At 33.7% G+C, this 22948-nt stretch overlaps 1 protein-coding gene across 2 annotated transcripts in view; it reads left to right on the top strand.

Moving 5' to 3' along the window:
* The window catches only part of METTL15 (methyltransferase 15, mitochondrial 12S rRNA N4-cytidine), a 195703-nt gene that overhangs the window by 63654 nt on the left and 109101 nt on the right, over positions 1–22948 (top strand). For both annotated transcript variants that reach the window (XM_065882712.1, XM_065882713.1), the window contains one exon: positions 22129–22265. In XM_065882712.1, coding sequence (XP_065738784.1) covers positions 22129–22265 — 137 coding nt within the window. The remainder of the gene's footprint in view (positions 1–22128; positions 22266–22948) is intronic.

The raw sequence follows: 22948 nt of genomic DNA on the forward strand, positions 1-22948 counted from the left end.
TGTTCCAAATAGCAAGTATTTCCTAATTTGAGAAATAATAATAGAGAAAGAAGTATCTCTTCTGATATGGAAAGATCTTTAGAGATGATAGTTTCATCACTTCATACATGTGGACATATATACTTTATTTATATATATATTATATGTGTGTGTGTGTGTACACACACATATACTTGGGGAATAGCTTTACTGTATTATTTGTGTATATGAAAGTGTAAGGTTTCAACTTACGCCACACAGGTAAGTGATCAAGTTTATAGAAAAATATACCTTTGATTTTATAAAATGGGAGTTTTTGAGTATTATAATTTAGACATGCAAGAATTGCTGTCTTGGATATTTTTCATCTTTAGCCATGTTCTCTTTTTAGGTTTCCCCAGTTTTGGCCCATAGCCAGATTGAGTTAATATTCTGTTCGTTGTCTTTTGTTATACTAGTTTTCGTGGGATTTGAGAATACAATGAATACCATATCACAAAATTGTAAACTAATTGTAACTAACTAACAAAGTTGTAAACTAACTTTATAAGTGGGCAGACATTCTGAAACATATCATAGTTGACCAGACTATTTCTGGTGGTTTGATTCACCAAACCACATATGAATCACATATGTTATTTGAAAATAAATTCAAATATATCATTGGAAAGATATTTTAATATTCTGACAGAGTCTTAAACCAAGGCATGGATGGTATTTAATTCTTTGTGATTTTTAACAATGAAAATAACTTTGACCTTTTGTTTGGATTTATTTAGAGATGAAAATATCATGTAAGATATTATTCACTTACTGGAATTCATTTACTATGAATTAAAAGTTAATGATGTAACGATATCAAGCAAATGTTTAAAAAATTGACTCATGCCTAAATGTTAACTTACTAGTTTATAATGTTCATTACAATAAATCGTTGAGTAGAAGCACAGAAGAAACAGAAGAATATGAAATGTCTTTTAAAAAGTGACGCATAATATTAACTGCAAAGCTTATGTTAGGACTCACCTAAGTTTACATTCAGCTACTTAGTTTCAGAGTCTTGCTGCTGCCCGTATACTCTTGGCTGAGCCATACCTTTTAGAATGCCATTTGAAGCATTATTATATTTTCCCCAAAGTCAACATAAATGATATAATTATAGATTACTGTTACTTTCTCTTTTGTATTGGGAAATGTCATCAATAACTTCTTTTGGTGTAAAATAATAATGTTTATTTCCTAAAGGAAACTGTGGTTGTTCATATAAATGATAGTATAAAAATACGTAAACTTGTTTCTTAGTAATCCATTCATCTTAGCTTATTTTTAATGTTTACATTCATGAAATATTATTTACCATAATCTTCTCAATGTGTAATTTAGGTATATGGCTTATTTTATTGTTGTTTTATTTCCTAGAATCCATTTGAATTTGTAATAAAATATAGCATATGGGTGATATTATAAACTGAAATACTGTGCTAGTAAGTATATTGTTGAATTTTCATTTCCCTCAGAAGCCCACGAGAATTGTTAAATAATTTAGTGTAGAGTCATAATTCCAAGTTTCCTTTCTTTAAAATACTATTTTGAAATTTTGGGATATAAACCTTGCTGCAAAGTCACTAATAACTTGAACTACCAAATGAGATTTTTGTGTGTTTAATGTCATTCAGTCCTGTGTATCTTCATTTTTTATTTCCCAAAGAAAGAAACAAAGCCTACAGAATGTCATAATAGATAGAGGATTGTGTCTAAAGTCAATATCAAATATTATTTGTGCAGAAAGAGACCATCAATAAACTCCAAGGTTTTTTCCTAAAGCTTCAACTTCTAAATTCAATTCTAAAATTGTTTAGTTTTGTTTATAAACTCCTTGCATCTATACCTTGAGTTCTTATTTTGACAAATGTAAACATGTCTGGATCAATTTATTAGTCTCAATTAACCATGGAGCAAGTGGTAGTAAATAAGAGACCAGTTTTAAAACCTCCTGACTCTATCAGTACTCCTTCAATTGGAGTGCACAAGTGGTTAACGATTATAGGAGTCAGCTTACATGAATGAATCATTTCTACTTGATGATTCCCCGTGGTGATGAGCTAGCCAGTACAGTAAACTTCACATTTTATAAAACATCACTAGGATGCCGTACAAGAGTATTTTGTGATTTGTTCAAATAACATTGTAATGGAAATTTCAGTAAAATGAAAGACTCCCAAATTGATCACAATCAGCTGTGTTTTCATTGCAACAGCACTTAGTTATGAAGCCATTACTACAAAGTTCTTTGGAACAGATTTTATATATATTTGCAATACTATTGATTTATAATTTTTCTTTTCAGGGCTCCTGCTAGAGCCTCATGTAGTGCTCTGTATTTTGAGTTAATGCAATTGATTTGCTCTTAAGTGTCGATTATACTTTATTGACTGCTTTAATTTTTTTCCATGATCAATAATAATTCAAAAGTTAATTTAATACTGTTTATTACTGATAATTTTAAGATTACTTCTCATAAAGAGAAACCTCCTGTTTCTAATTTCCCTTAATAGTTCTCTTGCCTGTGACTATAACCACTTATTTGGAGAAGGAAAATAGATGGCCTCTTTTCTCATTTATCCTAGAACATAGATAAAATCCCTTCTTCACATGAACTTTTTTTCCATGACTAACAATAACAAAGATAATTCATGTTTTCTTAGATGATAAAGATCAACTAATATTTTCAGAAATTATAGGAAAAAATTCATTGTTTCATTTATCAATATTTTGATACTTATCCTTTGGGTTTATATTTCCAGCTCACATGACATGATATTAAGTTATAATAGAGTTATTTCAAGTTTACTTAACTGTGTTAAAAATGCAAAGGAATTGTCTCTTAATTTATAGTCAGATATGTTTAGATGCTATTTATTTTAGAATTACAGAATATTTGAGCTTGAAGAGATCATCTTTTTTAATCTTCTTGACTTATCATTGAAAAAATTAAGGCCTAGAGAGGTAAAGTGACTTGCCTGAAGTCATATAGCCACATTTTTATATAAAGAGCTTAGCGTGTTGCTTATATATTAAGTGTTCAATAATTATCTGTTGAATTACATTTGTTTCAAAACCTGGATAAATGATCATGACAGAAGATGCAGAATTAATGTTTACATTAGGTAGAATTATAATGTGAATTAGTACAAATTAAAACATTTTAACAAAATTAAGTGATTTTTTAAAAAAAACATTTTAATGGTGGAGTAAGTCAACATTTGCTATACTTAACTCATTTGCTTTAGTTACAACTTGTTCAACCAAAGTAATAGATGTAGACTGGCACTAATGAGAGTTATCCTAGATTGCATTTACATTATATTGTATAATGAAGTTAAAACATTGAGCCTACTAATAATAACTTAGCTTGACAGCAGAGAGTTACTATATATCTACCAGAAGGCAAGTGGTGCTTCTTTCATATGATTATCATATTAAGGTTTATATTTTAAAGTTACCCCTGAAATTATAAATTGTTTTGTAGAATTGAACTCTAGCACAAATGTCTTTACACTTGCCTGTAGAATTTAAAATTGGTGACAATGCTTTTATTTTAAATTTCATCTGAAATTTTAAAGCAAATATTTATTCTCTATATAATTTGGTGAAATTTGTGCCTGTTTTCTTTTCTTATAATGTCTTTGGTTTGGATATCACAGTAATTCACATTGCTTTTCTTTCTCCTTTGTGTTATAGTTTTTAGTACTTTGTGGGATATTTTTGAGAATTCAACAATTAACTAATATTGGAAGGAAGAAGAAAGCTGGAATAGAGGTTTAAAGAGGCAAGAAGATCTAAATTATTTAAACTTCATATTACCATAAAGAAATTTACCTTTCAAGGACTATATCATTTTTGTAAAAAACATTTTTTTTAGTAGAACAGTTAGTCAATAGTACTTTTTTTTACAACTTAAAATATTTTTTATAAAAATAGTACACGGACGTAAATCTGTGGTATATTTCACGTTTCACGGGTAGTATTCTAGTGTTTAGTTATGAACTCCAAGTACAAAAAAACAAGTGGTGATATAGAAGAGTTCTTTTGGCACAGAAACATTTTAAGAAGTAACAACAATTACATGTCTGAAATAAGACAAACTCCTGAAAGGCAAAGTTGATTTATTTTTAAGCCTGTTGTGAAAACTAGTAGTCAGAAAATAGCTTAGCATTGTGTTCTGACAGTAAAATATCTTAACTGATTAACAGAAAGTGCTGGTTGTTTTTGCCTAATTTTCTCCTTCTAGCGAGAGTAAGAAGAATTTTCTTGATCTGGTTTAATATTTTAATGTTTATTATTTTACCTTAGCCTGTTCCTGATCTCATTTGGTATAGTCAGTGTTTATATATTTAAAGCCTTTTTCAAACGAGGTTATTTGGGGTATTATGTTTTACTTCAAACATAGGAAACTAAACCTCATTTGCTTATTTGTATATTTTTTAGGATCAGGTATTCATTCAAAGACTGTATCTTCTTTACCTTGTATCTTCTCTTAAGATTGTGTCAAATAGGTTTGATACTTCGCATTATGAAGACATAAATGATATTGTCTCACAACAAATGATAACACATTCTGTAACACACAACTTGGCATAACTAAAAGATTTCCAGGCTTTAAGTGGTTATCAACTTATTTTGGAGTAATGTTTATTGCAACATAAATCTAGAATTGAAGATAGAGAATTGAGGGTAGAAGTTTAACTTTAGGTGGGAATAATTGGAAAAATTGACTTTTCGTGTAGCTTAATGGTGTTTCCTCCTCAATTCCAGAAGGCATGATTTAAGATGCTTTAATTTAGAATGGATTGGAAATATTGGACTTTTTTGGTTGTTGTTTAATAAATAGAACTAACTCAGAAGAAGCACTTGAAAAGTGGAAGCAGATATATAGGGAAGACTAGCTTCCCTTTGTTATAGCAATTTATAGTTTTTTGTTTTGTTTTAAGCAGTTATTCCCCTTGTATTCTAACATAATATAGTCCTGATGCTTAAAAATATCCTTATAGTAGTTTTCATGTTACACTTATTGCTTAGAAACCTAAATGGTCTCTGCAGTAATGCTCATATTTGGCATTTAAGTACCTTGTAACTCTGAAATACTTGTATTATTCTGGGTTATTGCTTCAAGTACTCCAGCCATACTTTTTGAAAGTGTGTGTGGGGGGGTCATAATTGGAGGAGGTACAGGAGGCACACAACATGGGTTTCATGAACAGAGGTCCAAGAACAGAGACCATGATATAGGCTTTTGAGATTCCCAGTGCAGTCAAACTAAACAGGTGGTAGATCTGTTATAGTGAGTCTTTCAAGCTCCCTAATTATTTTTCATAGCAATAAATAATTTTGACTGTCTGACTTAATTTTCTGGTTTTGGATCTATGGTGTTTTGAAAGACAGTATTTCTAAACACATTTGAGATAGAATTAGATGTCATGACATTATTGTCACCATCAAATGTTTAATAGCAAAAATAATATTTGTGTAGTGATCTACATTGTACAAAGTATTTTCATATAAATTACCTCTTTATTTCACACAACTGTATTAAGACTCACTTTATTAAATGACTTTTCCAAGGTCATAGAGTGGAGACCCTTTTCTAAATGAACCCCATTTGTTAACTTCATTTTCAGTGGTCTAAAGGGCACCCATGTGGTTTTCTAGCACTGCGTTAGGACTCTGTTGAAATGGTTGGGTGGAGAATTATACCTTATGCCAATACCATAGCAAAGAACACCTTAAAGAAGTCAGAATCTAAGATTCAAACCAAATAAAATTATTAATGCTAATTCCAGCTATCTGTAGTGAATTTTGATAACCCTATACAAATTAAACAAGATCTTTGTTTAATACCTATCCAAAGTTTATTAAAACAGTTTTTCTTAGTAGGTTAGTTAGGCTGTCAGTTGTATGAAGTAAATTTTGGTCAAGGAATAGCCAAGGTAGTAATGCAGTAAGAAGTTATAAATGTGCTTACTGTGCTCTAGAATGTCACGATCGGAATACAAGAAATATGTGTAAGAAAAAATACAAGTATTCAATATTGATGGTTGAATGAGCTGAATAAATTAGACGACTCTTCTTTCATTTTAAGAAGTTTGCCAGTGTTTGGATACCTTTGAACAAAGAAAAAATGGAAATAAAATTTTTATTAAGCATAAAAAAAAACAAAAAACAGTTTTTCTTGACAGACAGTATTTTCTTTAAGAATTTTCTAGGCTTTCTCTCTTCCTTTTCCTTTAAGTAAGCCATCTATTTGTTTATCTAAACTTAAATGTTTATTGCCTGTTATACTTAGCATTGCTGGAAGTCTACATCTGGATTTTCTGTTTTGTCTTACTTATTATTTCAGTCTTGAAGACAGTATTTGTAATAGTCAGCGTTCTCCAGAAAAAAATGGAATCAATAAGATATATACCTATATATTAAGAGATTTATTTTCAAGAGTTGGCACACACATTTGTGGAGGCTAGCAAGTCTGAAGTCTGTCAGGCAGGTAAGCTGGCTGGAGTCTCATATAGGGGTTAAAGCTGTGAGGGTTTTTTTTTTAAACCATTGACTTACAATATTCATTTCTGATATATAACAAAATGATTTGATATTTTTATATGTTACAAAATATTGCCACTGCTGTAGTCTTTTTTTTAATAGTACAATTACAATTTACTTCATATGGAAGAGGGTCTTTACCCCATGCCACCATTAGCAAAATGTCCACTTTTATTATTTGCTGACAATTTCAAAAGCAGATGAATTTTAGAGGAGGAGTTACCATTTCTTATTTTGCATTGAAATTTCTCACTGAATGTCAATAGTTTGTCAGCAGAATGCAAACATGAAGACTTCTGACTTAAATCTTTCTTTCTTTTTTCTTCTTTTTTTTTGAATTTTATTTTTATTTTTTTATACAGCAGGTTCTTATTAGTCATCCATTTTATCCACATCAGTGTATACATGTCAATCCCAATCACCCAATTCATCACACCACCACCACCACCCCCCCGCAGCTGCTTTCCCCCCTTGGTGTCCATACGTTTGTTCTCTACATCTGTGTCTCTATTTCTGCCTTGCAGACCGGTTCATCTGCACTGCTGTAGTCTTAAGTATTTCTCCTTCCAAGAAACCTTATGTTTTGCTCTAAAGGCTTTTCAACAGATTGGATGAGATCCCATCCACATTATGGAGAGTAATTTCACTTACTTAAGGTCAACTGATTTTGGATGTTAACTACATCTACAAAATATCTTCACAGCAACATCTAGATTAGTGTTTGATTAAATAACTTGGTACTGTAGCCTAGACAAGTTGACACATAATCATCACAATATTGTTTATCTGAAAAATTACTAGAATTGCACCCATCCATCTGAATATGATGAGGCTTACTCATGGAAATGTTTTTAAAGATTCCTGCTAGATTAGATATGTAAATCCTAGCTACTACCTAAAATACTTTACAGGAGGCAGGGTGATAAAGCAAGAAGCTCATGGACCCTCAGAATCAAAAAGGCCACTGTCTCACCTTGGCTTCATTACTTACTGCAGTTTGTTTTGGGAAAAGCCACTTAAACTCAGTCTGTTTCCTGGTCAAACAGGGCAAAAAATATCTGTCTCACAGGAGAATTAGATAAGTGTTTAGTGAGTTAATGGATGCTAAACACCTGGTAGACTTTCTGGCGCACATTAGATGCTCAATAAATATTAATTCCTATTCCCTTTTCTCCTTTATCCCTTTCTTGAAAACAAAATTTGTTTAGTTACCAATATATTTGTATTCATTTATTCATGTATACATTCAACAGATATTTATTCAGCTGTATGTGACAGGTACTGTTCCAGGTATGAGAGATACAAAAGTGTATCTACTCTCTTAGAACTTATCTTCTAGTGATGGGACACAGACAATAAACAATAAAAAAGAAGGATATGAGGTTGATTATGTTATATTAGATAAGTTCTATGGAGAAAAAGTAAAGCAAGGAAGGGGTATAGGGAGAAATGAGTGTTGATGGTGAGAAAAATTTTAGTTTTTAGCCTTACTAAGAAGATTATATGTAAGCAAAGACGTGAAAGAGAAGACAGAACAAATGCTCCATCCTTGAATATCTGTGCTGTGATGGGGAAGGCAGGTGGGACGTTAAGTACAAATGCTTTATGACAGGCATTGTTTGAGGAAAAGTAACAAGGCTCTGCTGATGGGAATAGAGTGATCCAGAAGTAGAGGAGTAGAAGATGGAGTCAGTTAAATTAGGTGAGGTTTGCTGGGCAAATTTTGAAGGGCTTTGTGAAATAGAAGACCATTAGAAAGTTTTGAGCAGAGGAGGAGTGACATGATCTGATATTTGTGCTACTCAAAAATAAATTATAGGAAACTATAGGAGGAGTTTTTTTAAGAGCATAGACTCAAAGGACAGACTGCATGAGTTCAAATAACTCTGTAATTTATTAACCATGCAACCTTAGGTGAGTGCTTCTTCACATGAAATGGAAATAATAGTAGCATCTACCTCACAGAGTTGTTATGTAAAGTAGCTTGGCACATGTAGAAAGAATCTAATCAGTCTTTGCTATTATTTTTAATAATAATAAGAGGGTCCATCTGTAATATGACCCATTCCCTGCTAGTGATCTTGAATTGATTCTTAACCTGTTATTGTCATTGATTTAAATGTAAAACTATATTGATAAATTAGAAGGGGTCGCGAGTATGAAGGAAATATGCCGCCGCTTATAAATTGGTGCTTTAGATTTTGAGAGGGTCAGATTTTGAGAGGATCATGTTGATTCCCAGGAAAACAGATTATCTCCTCTGATGATACCAGGGTTTTTATTATTTTATTTTTGGTCAGTGCTGTCATCATTCTTTAATGCAAATAGATTTGAAACTTTTGTGACAAGTTTGACATTTTTTCGGACTTTATCATTTGTATCTAAACTAAGCTTTGGTTCTTATGAGTACTTCTTCATGGTAGCATTCCTTCTGTCATTTCTCCTCATATGAACCCTTCCTTTTCTACCTGTCATTATCCTAGTGCAAGTCCTATACTTCATGGGCTCTCATCTGTTCTTGTGCTTCTTGTCAGTGGAAGTAGTAGGTGTTATTATCATCATCATCATCATCATTATCATTATTATTATTTTTAATCACTCACTATGTGCCGGAAAGTATTTTAAGCAATTTATATACACAAATTTATTTCATTCTCATTGTAATCCTATAAGATCAGTGTTTCTGACTTCATTTTATAACTAAGAGAACTGACTCAGAAAGGTTAAACAACATTATATTCAACCTGGTCTATTTCGTTTTACAAATCCTGTATGCTATACAATGAAATCAGTTAATGATTCAAGAATAATGTTCCTTTGCCTTTGTTTCAGATTTTTCCTGCCTCCTGGGACACATTCTTTCCTCTGTTATACTTAGCTAGTTATAACTGAGGTTTGACTTGAGGCCATCTTCTTTGATGAAGGAGACTTTTCAGACCATGACTGCATAGAGTATTATTTGCTTCTGTAAAACATAGTTTACTCTTTGTTAACATTGACATGTAATTATACACTGGCATTTGGCATGTCTGGAATTTTGTTGGACAAGTGACTTAACTTCTCTGAACCTCAATTTCCTCATGTGTAAATGGAGATAAATATACAATTTTAGTTCACAGTAAAAAAATTGGCATGTTTGGAATTTATTTAATCATTTTGGGGATACATGTTTGATCTCTCCAAGTAGACTGAATGTCCATTAGGACACTAGGAGTATATTTTATAATTCTTTGTATCTACATGTAAAACTTATACTCTAAAATTCTGTATTCTCCATACGGAATTTATACAATAAGTGTGTAATTTTTACTTTATTATCAAGGTAATTAGATAATTGATTTTAATATGACTGTTACTTCTTGTCAGTCAACTGGCCACATTGAAAGTTCTATAAAGTTTTCCTGGTCAGTTAAAAATAGAGAAATTTTGGATGCTTTGTTTCCAGTAGTATGTCAGAATACCAGTGTAGTTAAATTAGCCCCACTGTCCAATTCATTGTCCCTACCTGGAGTTGTTTACGCACCATGTTTATGCATATGATTAGTAGTGTGATAAAAATTTTTTAAATATTTATTTATTGGTTGATTGATTTGGTTGCACCGGGTCTTAGTTGCGGCATGTGGGCTCCTTAGTTGCAGCTCACCATCTCCTTAGTTGTGGCTCACTATCTCCTTAGTTGCGGCATGTGGGCTCCTTATTAGTGGCTCGCAGGCTCCTTAGTTGTGGCATGTGAATGCTTAGTTGCAGCATGCATGTGGAACCTAGTTCCCTGGCCAGGGATGGAACCCAGGCCCCCTGTATTGGGAGCATGGAGTCTTAACCACTGCACCACGGGGAAGTCCCCGTGCGATAAAATTTAAAAGGGCAATAATAAAAATCTTTAAAGGTATTACTATCTGAAAAAGAAAAGTCATAATAGTATTTACATTTTTAAACATTTGCTTTTAAAGAGTATTTGAAAGATCATCTAGTAAGCTGTATTTTTTTCAATTTGGGCTGAATTTTTTAAATTAGTTAAGGCATAGCAAAGTCAGAGTAATTATGAAATTGTCTTATTTTAGATATATCATAGGTGATTTTTATTGCATTGAAAACTCCTTGAAACTTCTCCCTCTAGAAGTGTTAACATTATCGAGAGGATCCTTTTAAAGATGATCTGCCAACTGAAGGTTCTGGTTAGTGTTTCTTCAAACTAAGAAGCTGTGAAATGTTTTTTGTATGCTAAATTACTTTTGTATTTAGTATAAATTATTATGGAATTTAGGCCTTTTGTGAATAATATTTTCTTAATTAAAATACATTTTACTAATATTATTTATGTAGTACTATACCATTTTCAAATTTCCTTCATGCGTAGTGTCTTATTTGCATATCCTAATAAGGATGTGGTGGACTAAATAAAGTGATGTGAAATAAAATTGTATATTTATCTCCATTTACACATAAGGAAATTGAGGTTCAGAGAAGTTAACTTGCCAACTTTTATGGCAATTAAATAATCAATTCTGGATCAGAAATCAGATATTTTGACCTCCATTCTCTTTCTTTTACACCCTGCTGCTTCATTTAGATCTTGTTTTTCAATTCATGTAATACTTGAAAGTCACAAAAGCAGTTTGTTCTAAAAGTATGTAGATATTTTATTGAACTTGCCTCTTCTAATTATTTTGAAGTATTTTAAAGGTATTTTCTTGATTATTTTTTCTCTTCCTAACTTATGAAACTCTTTGTCACTCCTTAAATTTTACTTTCTAACATCTACTCCACACAAGGATTTAATGGTGGTATAGTGTATCCTGAGTCTGAGTCTGAAACTTGTCCAATCTTCAATCATGTGTTTAAAGAAGTTAAGGAATATGGAAGTTCCTACACACCGGCCCTTATATGCGTGCATACACCTAGACACATATATGCACAGTGAATTGGACACCAATACTTATATATATAGCTGTGCTTTGACTTGTATAAAATTAATGTTATTTGGAGGCCAAGTAATAGTAAATCTTACCATCATTGGTTTTATTTTAATAGTGATAAGGATTTAATATTAGAACCATGTTGAAACCATCATCAGTAAAATGACCTGTGGCCCCCACCAAAAATTTTTGGGAAGAGCATTTGCTGAACACATCGATGAAAGAGTTCAGTATTGTATTATTTTCACATTATTTTTCCAAATACTTTAAACAATCTATATACTTAATAATTCTTAGAAGAAAGTAACTATCATTCTCAGTAGTTGTGTGGTGTTCCTAGAAAAGTTTGTCTAGAATATGTTATGTGAATTTTTTGATGGTGTTGATTAAAAACTATTTTTCTTATTCAAAAAGGTGCAGACAGATTGACATTGTCTGGGCCTGAGACCTTTGTGAAATTAAGCTTATTGAGACCACCCAAGCCATATTATTTTTAGCTGTTTGTGTTAATTCAACCATTGTATCTGAAAACAGATCAAATGGCAGTCCATTGTACAGCGCTGGGACTTACGATTGAAATTTATTCCATGTTACAGGTAAGAGTAAAAGCTACTCATCACCAGGAAGGATGAATACTCTAATTATTTAATATAATCAAAGGACGTACTTTATAAAGAAAAGAAAAAATAAGTTTTGTTATGACAAGTTAAGATTTCTTTTATGAATAAGATAGAATTTAAGCTACAAGATGAAATGTCTGCAGAATTTAGGTAGAATGAGTCATCATAGTAACACCAATACTCTTGATAAAATGAGAAAGAAAATAAATTTATTGCAATGCATTGATTGTTTTGTTTGGTATAACTTTTATGTCCTTTTGAGATTTTTTTCCTTTTACATTAGCTCATGTATTAGTTACAAATAAAACAAAATAAGCGTGTAGCAGACGGATACTCAACAGACCTTGACAAGACAATAATAAATCAAGGGGTTTTGTAGGAAAAATGTTTGTTCAGAATGTTAGTTGACTATGAGGTTGGTGGCCTTCTATGTTCACAGTTATATGTTCTAATTTATTTCAGGTCTCCAAATGCATCAGTGTGACAAATGTCTACCTGTCACAGATGAGACAGAAAACATAAGTAAAGCCTGAGAGAAGTTGCTGATAGTCTTGAGTGATTTAAGCTCACAATGGTAGAATAATAGTTTGCCTTAGCAATTATGAACATTTCAGTGACATTATAAAGCAGACTACTTTCTAGTAATTTTTTGTCAGAATATCCATTATATCATATCCAAATAACTAGCTCATCTCTCTTAACATTTGTCTCACTGGTTACATCAAAGGAGCTCCCCTCTGTTGCCTTTGGTAAATGTATGCCAGGTGCACTGTATTTGGGGCACAAATTTCCAAAGGCTGCATAGTATAATTTGGATATATTAATGAAAATAATTTATCTTACTCTTTTTTTCCATGTATCAATGTTTTTGATTAGGATGAGCTTTTAAAAATACAATTAAAACTTAATGTTCTTTAAGCATTTTCAGGAACCAGACTTCTTGCTCCCTCTATGGATTATTGCTATTATAATTGGGCCTATTACATTTGTATGCTTTTTTTTTTTTATTCTCTTCGAAATCTCTGTTCAGCCATGTCCCTCACTTCACTGTTTCAAGATTACTACAAAGAGTTATTCTATTCCTATATGAAATTCTTAAACCTCTTTGTTCTTTCTATCATGCTGCCTGTATCTTCACATACTTTTAGTTTTCTCCCTTCTGGAGTAAGAAGTTGTTCCTTGGCCTTTCTAACACTAACTGGGAGGTGGCAGGGCATGGAGAGGCAGTGTGGAAGGCAGGGAAAAGAAATGCTTATTTCTGCCTCTATCTCTAATTGTACCCACCCATTCATGTTTTCCAAAGTAAATGGCTCCAACACACTCATCTGTTGTAAAGTGGAGTTATTTTACCTAACGTACAGGCCGTGGTAAGAATTAAACTAGATCAAGTTTTTAAAGTGTGTGGCATAGTTAGCACTGGCATGTAATTGCATAATAAATGGTGTCTGTTATCCTCTTAGTTACCTAGATAGCATGCTTTGTGATCATTTAAACAATTTTTCTTCTCCACTCACCACATCTAGTTACTGTTTTACCTCTATAAAAAAAGCAAATTAGTAGTACAGGTTCAGGAGAGAGAATTGTTCTTGAAATCAGGTTTCATCATTCATTAGCTGTGCCTCAGACAACTTACCTAGCCCTCTCTAAACCTCCCCTTTCTCTTCTGTAAAATAGTATTATAATAATAATAGTAGCTTGGCTCAGAGTGTGGTTTTGAGAATCACATTCAATTAACTAAATGTGTATGTGTGTATATTTATGCCTGTATATAAAATGAATGAATAATACAGATAAAATGTTTAGCACCACGTTTTGCATAAAATAAGCATGAAATAAACGTGCATACATTTGTTATCACTTTCCATTCCTATTGCCAGTTCAAGCTTTTATGTCCTCTTACCTGGGTGCTCTACACCAGGTCACCACTATATTCTCACACTGTACCATCCATCTAGTACTGTTGGCAGTTAAATTAGTATTATTATTTATTTATTATTATTCTTTTTTTAACATCTTTATTGGAGTATAATTGCTTTACAATGGTGTGTTAGTTTCTGCTTTATAACAAAGTGAATCAGTTATACATATACATATGTTCCCATATCTCTTCCCTCTTGCGTCTCCCTCCCTCCCACCCTCCCTATCCCACCCCTCTAGGTGGTCACAAACCACCAAGCTGATCTCCCTGTGTTATGTGGCTGCTTCCCACTAGCTATCTAGTTTATGTTTGGTAGTGTATATATGTCCATGCCACTCTCTCACTTTGTCACAGCTTACCCTTCCCCCTCCCCATATCCACGGGAATAAATTATTTTTTGTACGTTAAAAAAGGAAGTCTTCAAAGCTGTCCAGCGTCTAACAAATATGGTGTAAATTACTTACCCTAGCCTTTTAGGACTGCTGCAGTTTGATTTTACACTACCTTTCCTGCATGAGTTCCTAGTTTGTCTATCTTACATTGCTACTACAAGGATTAAGAGAGGGTACATACTGCAAAAATTAAAACAGTATCTGGAACATACATAAAAGTTGTTCATTTTTCTGTTTCTCTCTTCTCCCTTTGTATCCTTTCCACCCTCTTTTAATAAATCCTGGATTCCAATCAAACTTGCTCTCCTTATATCTGACATGTCCTTTCCTATGTCTATGCCTTTTTTAAGTTCTAATTCTCCTTGTTTTTATTTATCCAGTAGATATTTATTGGTTATATTCTGTGCGTTATTTATTGTTTGGCACCAGGGACACAAATGTTTAGGGCATCTTTCAGAGGTTATTCTAGAAAGAAAGGACAGTATGTTAGAGATACTCAGGCTTCCAGGCTGAAAACTACATGAGAGCAGGACCCATGTCTATTTCGGCCTGCAATTGTATTTCTAACTCTTGGAATAGAGCTGTGGATATATTAGGATTCTCATAATTGTTTGGGAATAAAACGAGAGAGATGGAACAAGGAAAAATGGGAGAGAAGGCATGAGGCAGCTTGGCATGTTTGATTATTGCACATACTTCTGTATACTTAGAGAATATGTCGTAAAATTCATGTCTGGGAGTAGTGAGAGATCATGTTGGAAAGGAATGAGTAGTGAGAGATAATGTTGGAAAGAAATGAGGAGGCCAGAATATGAAGAATATTGTCCATTTTGCCTAGAAGTTTGGACTCTATCATGTAGTTTTGGAGAGCCTGTGAGATGGTTTAAGTAGGAATTTCACATGCTACAATTTTATTTTAGAAAGGATATCCTGTTAACAGTGTAGCGAGAAGAATTAGAAGTGAGATTAGAGGTAGGGATATGAGTTGTGAGGCTACTGCTCTAATAAAGCAAAGAAATATGGGGGCCTGAATTGAAAAAGTGAGTAGAAAGATTTAAGATATATTTGTATGGTAAAATCAACTGGACTTGGTAACTAATTTGATTTGGAAAATATGGAGAGTGAGAAGAAAGGGTGAGCTCTGAGTTCTGCCCAACCTTCAAGGCCCAGCTGAATTGTAACCTACTTCAATTTCATTCATCTCACTACTGATTAAAATAAATATTTTTTTACTCCTTGTAAAATATTAAATACACCTTTCTTATATCATTGATTTCTTTTTACTAATAATTATTTGTGTGAATGTCTAAATTCTCTCACCAAACTGGAAGGGTCATAACTTATTATCTTTGTATTACCTTCTATGGCCTTATCTATATTGGATGTTCTGTAAATATACAGGTTATTAATTAATGCCATGCATTTTAATTTAATTACCTCCTGAAAAATCTCTAGAAAGTTAAGTATATGCCTGAGACATTTCAGTATTTCAAAATGAAGCTAGTTACAAATAGGTGAAGTTTAACTAAAATTCTTTCAAAAGAACTTTCATTCGAAAAATTCAAAATTAGTAATTGCCAGAAAAGAAAATATTCATAGGAAGAAATTTTAAAGTGAAATAAGGCCATATTGTTTCCAAATTCAGATAAGTACTATTAAAAATCTTGCACATGGGCTTCCTTGGTGGCGCAGTGGTTGCGAGTCCGCCTGCTGATGCAGGGGACGTGGGTTCATGCCCCGATCTGGGGGGATCCCACGTGCCACGAAGCGGCTGGGCCAGTGAGCCATGGCCGCTGGGCCTGCACGTCCGGAGCCTGTGCTCCGCAGTGGCAGAGGCCACAACAGTGAGAGGCCCGCGCACCACAAAAAAAAAAAAAAATTCTTGCACAGATTGGAAATGACTAATCAACATTAGAAAAATGTAATTGGAAGATCTGCCCTCATCCTGTTCATGGCCAAAAATGTTTTCCTGTCCAATTTTAACAGTGTTGTTCCAGTGTAAAAATTTCAATGACTAGAGGTCTTGTATTGGGAAAAACAAATCATTTAAATATCTAGTCTATTCAGGGTGATCTTGGGCAAATCCCTTGATTTCTGTCAGTCTCCCCACTTCAGAGAGCAGCCTTAGCTTTCTTAAAGGATATCACATTTGAGAAGTATAAAAGGGATATAGATATAATCTAGAAGGACAGAGTGGTATATAATGACGGAATTAAATTTGGATTACTTCTATAGGCCCTTCTAGCTTTAATCACCCATGAGTCTATGATTTTAGGTGTTTTAATTTTTTGTTTTTAATTTCAAGATCAATTTGAAAACTGTAACCTGTCAAGAAGTCAGTCTTCACCAGTTGCTATTACACATAATGGGCAGACACTTTTTTCAGGCCACATATAAAACATAATTGTCTTTGGAATTTAATTCTACAGATTTACCATCATAAAGTCTTAAAATTAAAATGGTACAACAGTGGTTGTTTTTAACTGTGTTGGAGGCTTAAGGTGCAGAATTCCCACTTGTATATATCTTCATATTAAGAAAATGCTTTTCCAAAGAACGATTGTTTTTATTTCAGTGTGATTATATAATTTCAGTGGGGGAGTATTATGAGATGAAGTGGAAAGAGCACAGGATCTGAGTTTTAATACTAGCTTTGCCCTCAACTAGCTACCAGCTACCTTCTTTGGGCCTTGGTCTCCTCATAAGTAAAATGAGGAGGTGGAATAGTCTGTTATGTCCCTCTGAGCTCTGAAATTCTGTGTCTGTACCATGTCCATATCAGATCCACAGCTATAGCTCAACTATTCAAGTGTGACTCATCATGGTGAAAAGTAAAATCTAATCTTTTCTATGATATTTAGAAGACCATGGGATAAAATGTCATTTAGTTGTATTTGATTAAAAGAGCTAACATAAGATAAGAAATGTTCATTTTCTTATTTCAGGTGTAAAGGAGACTGATCAGCAAATAAAAACATGGTGCTGTAGAGTTATATAATTACAGATCATTATTAATGTTCTGAAAGAGTTCTGTTCATTAATGAATCAACTGCTAATATTAGGAATACATTGACGTTAAGTGACTTAAAAGTTGGGCATCTTGTGACTATTTTATGTGATCCTATCATAATAAGTCTTACATCTTGAATTCATATGCACAAATGAGTGTTGCAATCTTTATCATAGTTACATTGGGAGACTGAGCTCTTTTTTCATATCACATCATTAAATATACACTAAACACCTACTACTGTGCACTGATGCTACCATATTGAATTGGAGGCAGTGTTGGAGAATTGTCGTGATGAATCCTCTGCCTCAAATGCTAGTTTTTATTTTCTTTAAATCACCTTCATTTTGATTTTGATCCCCAGTCTCCCTGTGCTGAGAAGCCATCAATTTCACTTATCCCCCAGACCCCACACACCATCCAGAGCTATGCAGAGACCCTGCACCTTCTTACTCACCTCATGTCACATTTAATTTCCCCTAAGATGCCTTTTGTTTTAACCTTTGTAGACCCTCTGGGACCAAAGGTTCTGCTTCTTCTGTGCCATAGGGAGGCATGGAAATCTCTGGTAACATTGGGAAGCCTGTGATTGAGGGTCCTTCCCCTTCAGTCCATCATCTAGCCAGCTGCTCTGAGATCTTACCACCTGTCAGTCCCTTTATTGGTCCTGCGCCTTTCTGGAATTTGTTCATTTTCTCCGTCTCTCCTCTACTCAATTTCAAAGAAGTCTCTCATCTCTTTTCCTTAAAGAAACCACCTACCCAGAGTAACTAGCATTATCTCTTTCTGAACTGTGTTTTTGTTTGTAACTAAAAGATACGAAAGTGGTTGTTGGGCTTCCCTGGTGGCTCAGTGGTTGAGAGTCCGCCTGCCAATGTAGGGGACACGGGTTCGTGCCTGGTCCGGGAAGATCCCACATGCCGCGGAGCGGCTGGGCCGGTGAGCCATGGCCGCTGAGCCTGCGCGTCTGGAGCCTGTGCTCCGCAACAGGAGAGGCCACAACAGTCAGGGGCCCGCGTACCGCAAAAACAAACAAACAAACAAAAGTGGTTGTCTTCAAATGATAGAAAAGATAGAAAGCTTTTTCTTTCTTCGATGCAAATATCCTCAAAGAACATACATTCTAAAGCTCTAGATACCTAGGCATCTTTTTGAAACAGGGGAAGAGGAACAGAGAGAGGAAGAGGGAGAGAGAGATAAAGATACAGAAAGATGGCTTTTCAAGAGCCTTAATTCCAGTGGGAATGGGTCATCTATAAAACACTAAACTTTTGTTGTATAATTTTTGTAAAGCCATCTCTGCCATGGTTCTTTCTTATACCATCCCCTTATTTTTTTCTTATTTATTGTTTCACTCCCTCCCTTCTTTATTTTTTTTCAGAAAAATCACAGAATTCAGAGTTGGTGAGACCTTGTTTAGAATTCTCTTTCCCTCACTTACTATTAATATGATCTTAAGTCACATTATCTTTCTGAACCTGAGATTTTTATTTGTAAAAATGGGGATAATGCTACTTTTCCATACTCTGTTACAGAGTATTTGTTAGACCAAGTAGGAAAACATGAATGCTTGGAGTCATAAAGCAGTGTGCAGATATAGACTCTGTTGACTTAATGCAGAGTCAGTGGGAGAAAGAACACGGGTTTTAGAACCAGGTACACCTGTATTCAATTCTTACATTTGCCATTTACTAGCTTAGTGTAATTTTAGTTTCTGTGTATGTAAAATTTACTAACACCTACTTCATTGTTTTAAGGAAGAAATAAGATAACCTTTATAAATATCTGAGGTAAACAAGGGTACACTTTATCCCCATTTCTTAGATAAAGCAGTTGAATCTCAGAGAGTTAAAATGATTTGGCCAGGGTTATAAAGGTGATGAGAGAAATTACCAGAAAAAACTCTTGGTATCATATGGGTTAGGCTTTTTAGATAATTTATATCAGGTAATTTCAAAGAAAGAATTCCATATATGTTTGGAGCATAAGATAAACATTTGCATATATACATAGTTGAGATTCATAAAAGGATTATTTTGAAACATTCAGTTATGTTGTTCTTGTGCATTTGTTAAACAAAAAAATCATCCAGTCGCCTTATTTTATTATCAAGTTGTACAAATTAAAAAATGTGGTCTTATGTCAAGTTAGTGATCCAGGAGAGTGGAAAAACTAATTGGCTCCCTTTTCAGTTGTAGTGCTGGGTGACTCATAAGGCCTAGATGTCACTTACTATATTTGATGGACAGTGTACATTAGAATTTTTTTTTTTTTTTTTTTGTGGTACGCGGGCCTCTCACTGTTGTGGCCTCTCCCGTTGCGGAGCACAGGCTCCGGACGCGCAGGCTCAGCAGCCATGGCTTACGGGCCTAGCCGCTCCGCAGCATGTGGGATCTTCCCGGACCGGGGCACGAACCCGTGTCCCCTGCATCGGCAGGCGGACTCTCAACCACTGCGCCACCAGGGAAGCCCCATTAGAATTTTAAAAATGGAAGTCGATGAATCCAATCACCTATTAACCCAGGACATATTGTGGGGTTCAGTTCTAGTTTCATAAATCCCATTTGTCTCCCACTTTTTGCTTTGTTTTACACTTGACTGGTAATAATAGATTATTTTTTTCCTATGGAAACTTCCTTGTTGTCAGTACATCTCCAAGGGCATAATCATGATATATTAAAAAATAATCATGTAAATTATAATCATCTCACATTTTCCAGAATATTTTTAATCATAAGGATTTTCCTTTTTAAATATTGATTGGGACTTTCCTGGCTTGGGGTAAGGTAATGATATGCAAATTATTTTATTTGATATATTCTTAGTTTAAATCCAGGGCTATACAAGACTTGATATCAGGGCATAACAAGAAAGTGGTATATACTTTTGCCTGGAAAAGTTCTTTGTTTAAGTCATGCTAAACCTCTAGCAATTTTAAAACTGAGGCAAGCTATGGTAGAAGATTTTTACCCTCATAGATGCATAAAGGAAGTATACAGACTGGGAGAGGAAATTATTCAATCTTGAGATTAAATATGTACTCCTAACAGCCATTCCAATAATAAGACTTTAAGTGTTGTTTTAAAGTTACTGTTTAAAAAGATGAAAAATATATGTAGCCATACCTTTTGTGCTGACAGTGATAGAAGTGCAAGGTTAAGTTATACTAAAAAATTTATGTTAAGAAGCAGTGCTTGTACCATTTTTTTTAACCACATTTACATCTTATATTTTACATCCCTCCTCTTCTCAATTTTGATCAGAAGATTTCCTCCATATTATTCTTTGAATAGTAGGCTAACTCTTCTGAGGACATGATCAGAGGACAGGACTCAGCATGGTAGCTTATAGTCAAAAAAAAAAAAAATCAAAGCATAATTGTGCCTTGTCTCTGACCACTCTCCCTGAAATAAGTTGTAACATTCAGGGCAGGGAAATGTTCAAATCCATTACAGGAATTTCTTTTGTGCAATGTACACGTGAACTTTTAAAAAGTTATATGTTTAAATATTTTTAACAGTCTGACTTACTGTGTATGTTATTTGTCACAGTATTCAGTATTATTGGAATAATTGTTTTTATTTTCATCATACCAGTGAGGCTTATTCAGAGAGCACGTTAAACTAAGAGCGTAACTTTGAGAGGATGTGCTGAGTGTCTTGACTTCCAAACCAACTACAATCAACTACCTTGTTTACATTTACGTTTCTTATGGTCCAGGTCTAGTTTCTTGCCCAACTGCCAGCTGGCTTTTTTTTTTTTTTTAAGTGGGCCAGCATTGTTTTCTTAAGTGTGGCCAAATAAAATAGCTAAGAAATAGATTCAGATCCAATTAACTTCATTGTGTATCTTCAATGATCCAAGCATTTAAACATATGTACTCCCATACCTTGTATCCTGTTATCCTGGCAAATCTTTTACTACCAAAAGTGTTTTGGTTTAGATGAGAAATTATATGTCACCTTACCAATTAGGCAGGTATTGGGGTATATTCTTCTAGACCTTCTTTTTCTTTTTAAACTCTGGAGAAATCTAAAAACCCTGGAATTTTAAATGACTTTTCCAAAGCTATGTAGCTACTTGGTGGCAAGGCTATAATTTATCCCAGGTGTTTTGACTTAAGCCCTGGGCTTTTTCAGGTCTGATTTGTTAATTAAATATTTGTCTTATGACTACTGTTAGGTATAATCTCTTTCTCTCTCTCTCTCTCTCTCTCTCTCTCGCTCTCGCTCTCGCTCTCGCTCTCTCTGTACTCTTGAATATTTTTATGTTTAATATAAAGCATTTAGAGAACTTGAGATAAAGTGAGCCACACCAATTGTAAGCTGTCTCCAAATAATGAGAAATTGTTGGAAATATCATTTTTAGTCAGGTGCTTGAAAGCAGTAAAAAGCTAGTAGCACAACACTGTGGCTAGTTTGAACTTATGGAGGGAAATGCAAATTTACCTTGAATTGGCCAGCCTGTGACAAAGATTATCATTTTGCTGTTACTCTGACAAAGTCTTTTGGACTGATCACTCATAATTGATCCAGACCTCATGTACAACAAATTGAACTCTAGGCAAAAAAAAAAAAAAAAAAGTAATTTATTTTTCTATTTGCTATCAGCTCTGAAAAGCATTATGTGTGTCTAGAAATAAGGTAGCTGGCAAGAATAAACTTTGCTCATGCTAATTTTCTTTTTCTGTGTTGGCTAGTTTTTTCTAGATATGACATTTGGTTCAGGAGGACACACAAGAGCCATTCTACAGAAGGAGTCAGATATTACTCTGTATGCCTTAGACAGAGACCCAACAGCTTATGCAATAGCTGAACAGCTTTCAGAATTGTACCCGTAAGTAATACACTTGTATAGTTATTTAATTTTGTTGCTATGTTTTATGGAGCTTAGTTTACCATCTTGGAATTTGTTCTCCCTTGTATGATACTATACGTCACTCCACTAAGTATTTCCTCCCTTTTTATCCAGAAAGAATTGATGTAAATGATATTTTTAGAATCACTTAAAATAATGATGTTACTGCATTTATCCTTTGTAAGTAAGTATAAATACAAAAACTTATTTTTGGCTAAAATTTGAAAATGTGTTGAAATCCATCCATGAATAGTATTTTGACAAATAACCCATACGTTAAAAACATTTTTAGAGTACTTTATGAGTTACAGTTTCTAAGAATTTAGTGGAGTAAATAAATATGTAAAAATTCTGTAGAATTCTGTAGAATTCATGAAACAATAATGCAATTGCTTTCTTTGAAATCTTTCTGAAATTCATAAGTAAATGTAGAGCACTCTATCCATTTATCAGAATTAGTGAGCATTTACTACAGAACTTTTAAAAAATATAAAGTTATTGTCTTCATGAGTTGTAAAAGCATCTTCCTTTAGAGAAAAAATTTTGAACTAATGAGTTATGTCCATATGCTATGTTGTTTAGAACACACCAGCCTGAAAAAGAAAAATATCTTGGAATTAAGATGGCTATCTCCAAATATGTAAAGGGCTATTTTCTGTAAT

Source organism: Phocoena phocoena, chromosome 8, assembly GCF_963924675.1.
Source record: "Phocoena phocoena chromosome 8, mPhoPho1.1, whole genome shotgun sequence".
Classification (NCBI taxonomy): Eukaryota; Metazoa; Chordata; class Mammalia; order Artiodactyla; family Phocoenidae; genus Phocoena; species Phocoena phocoena.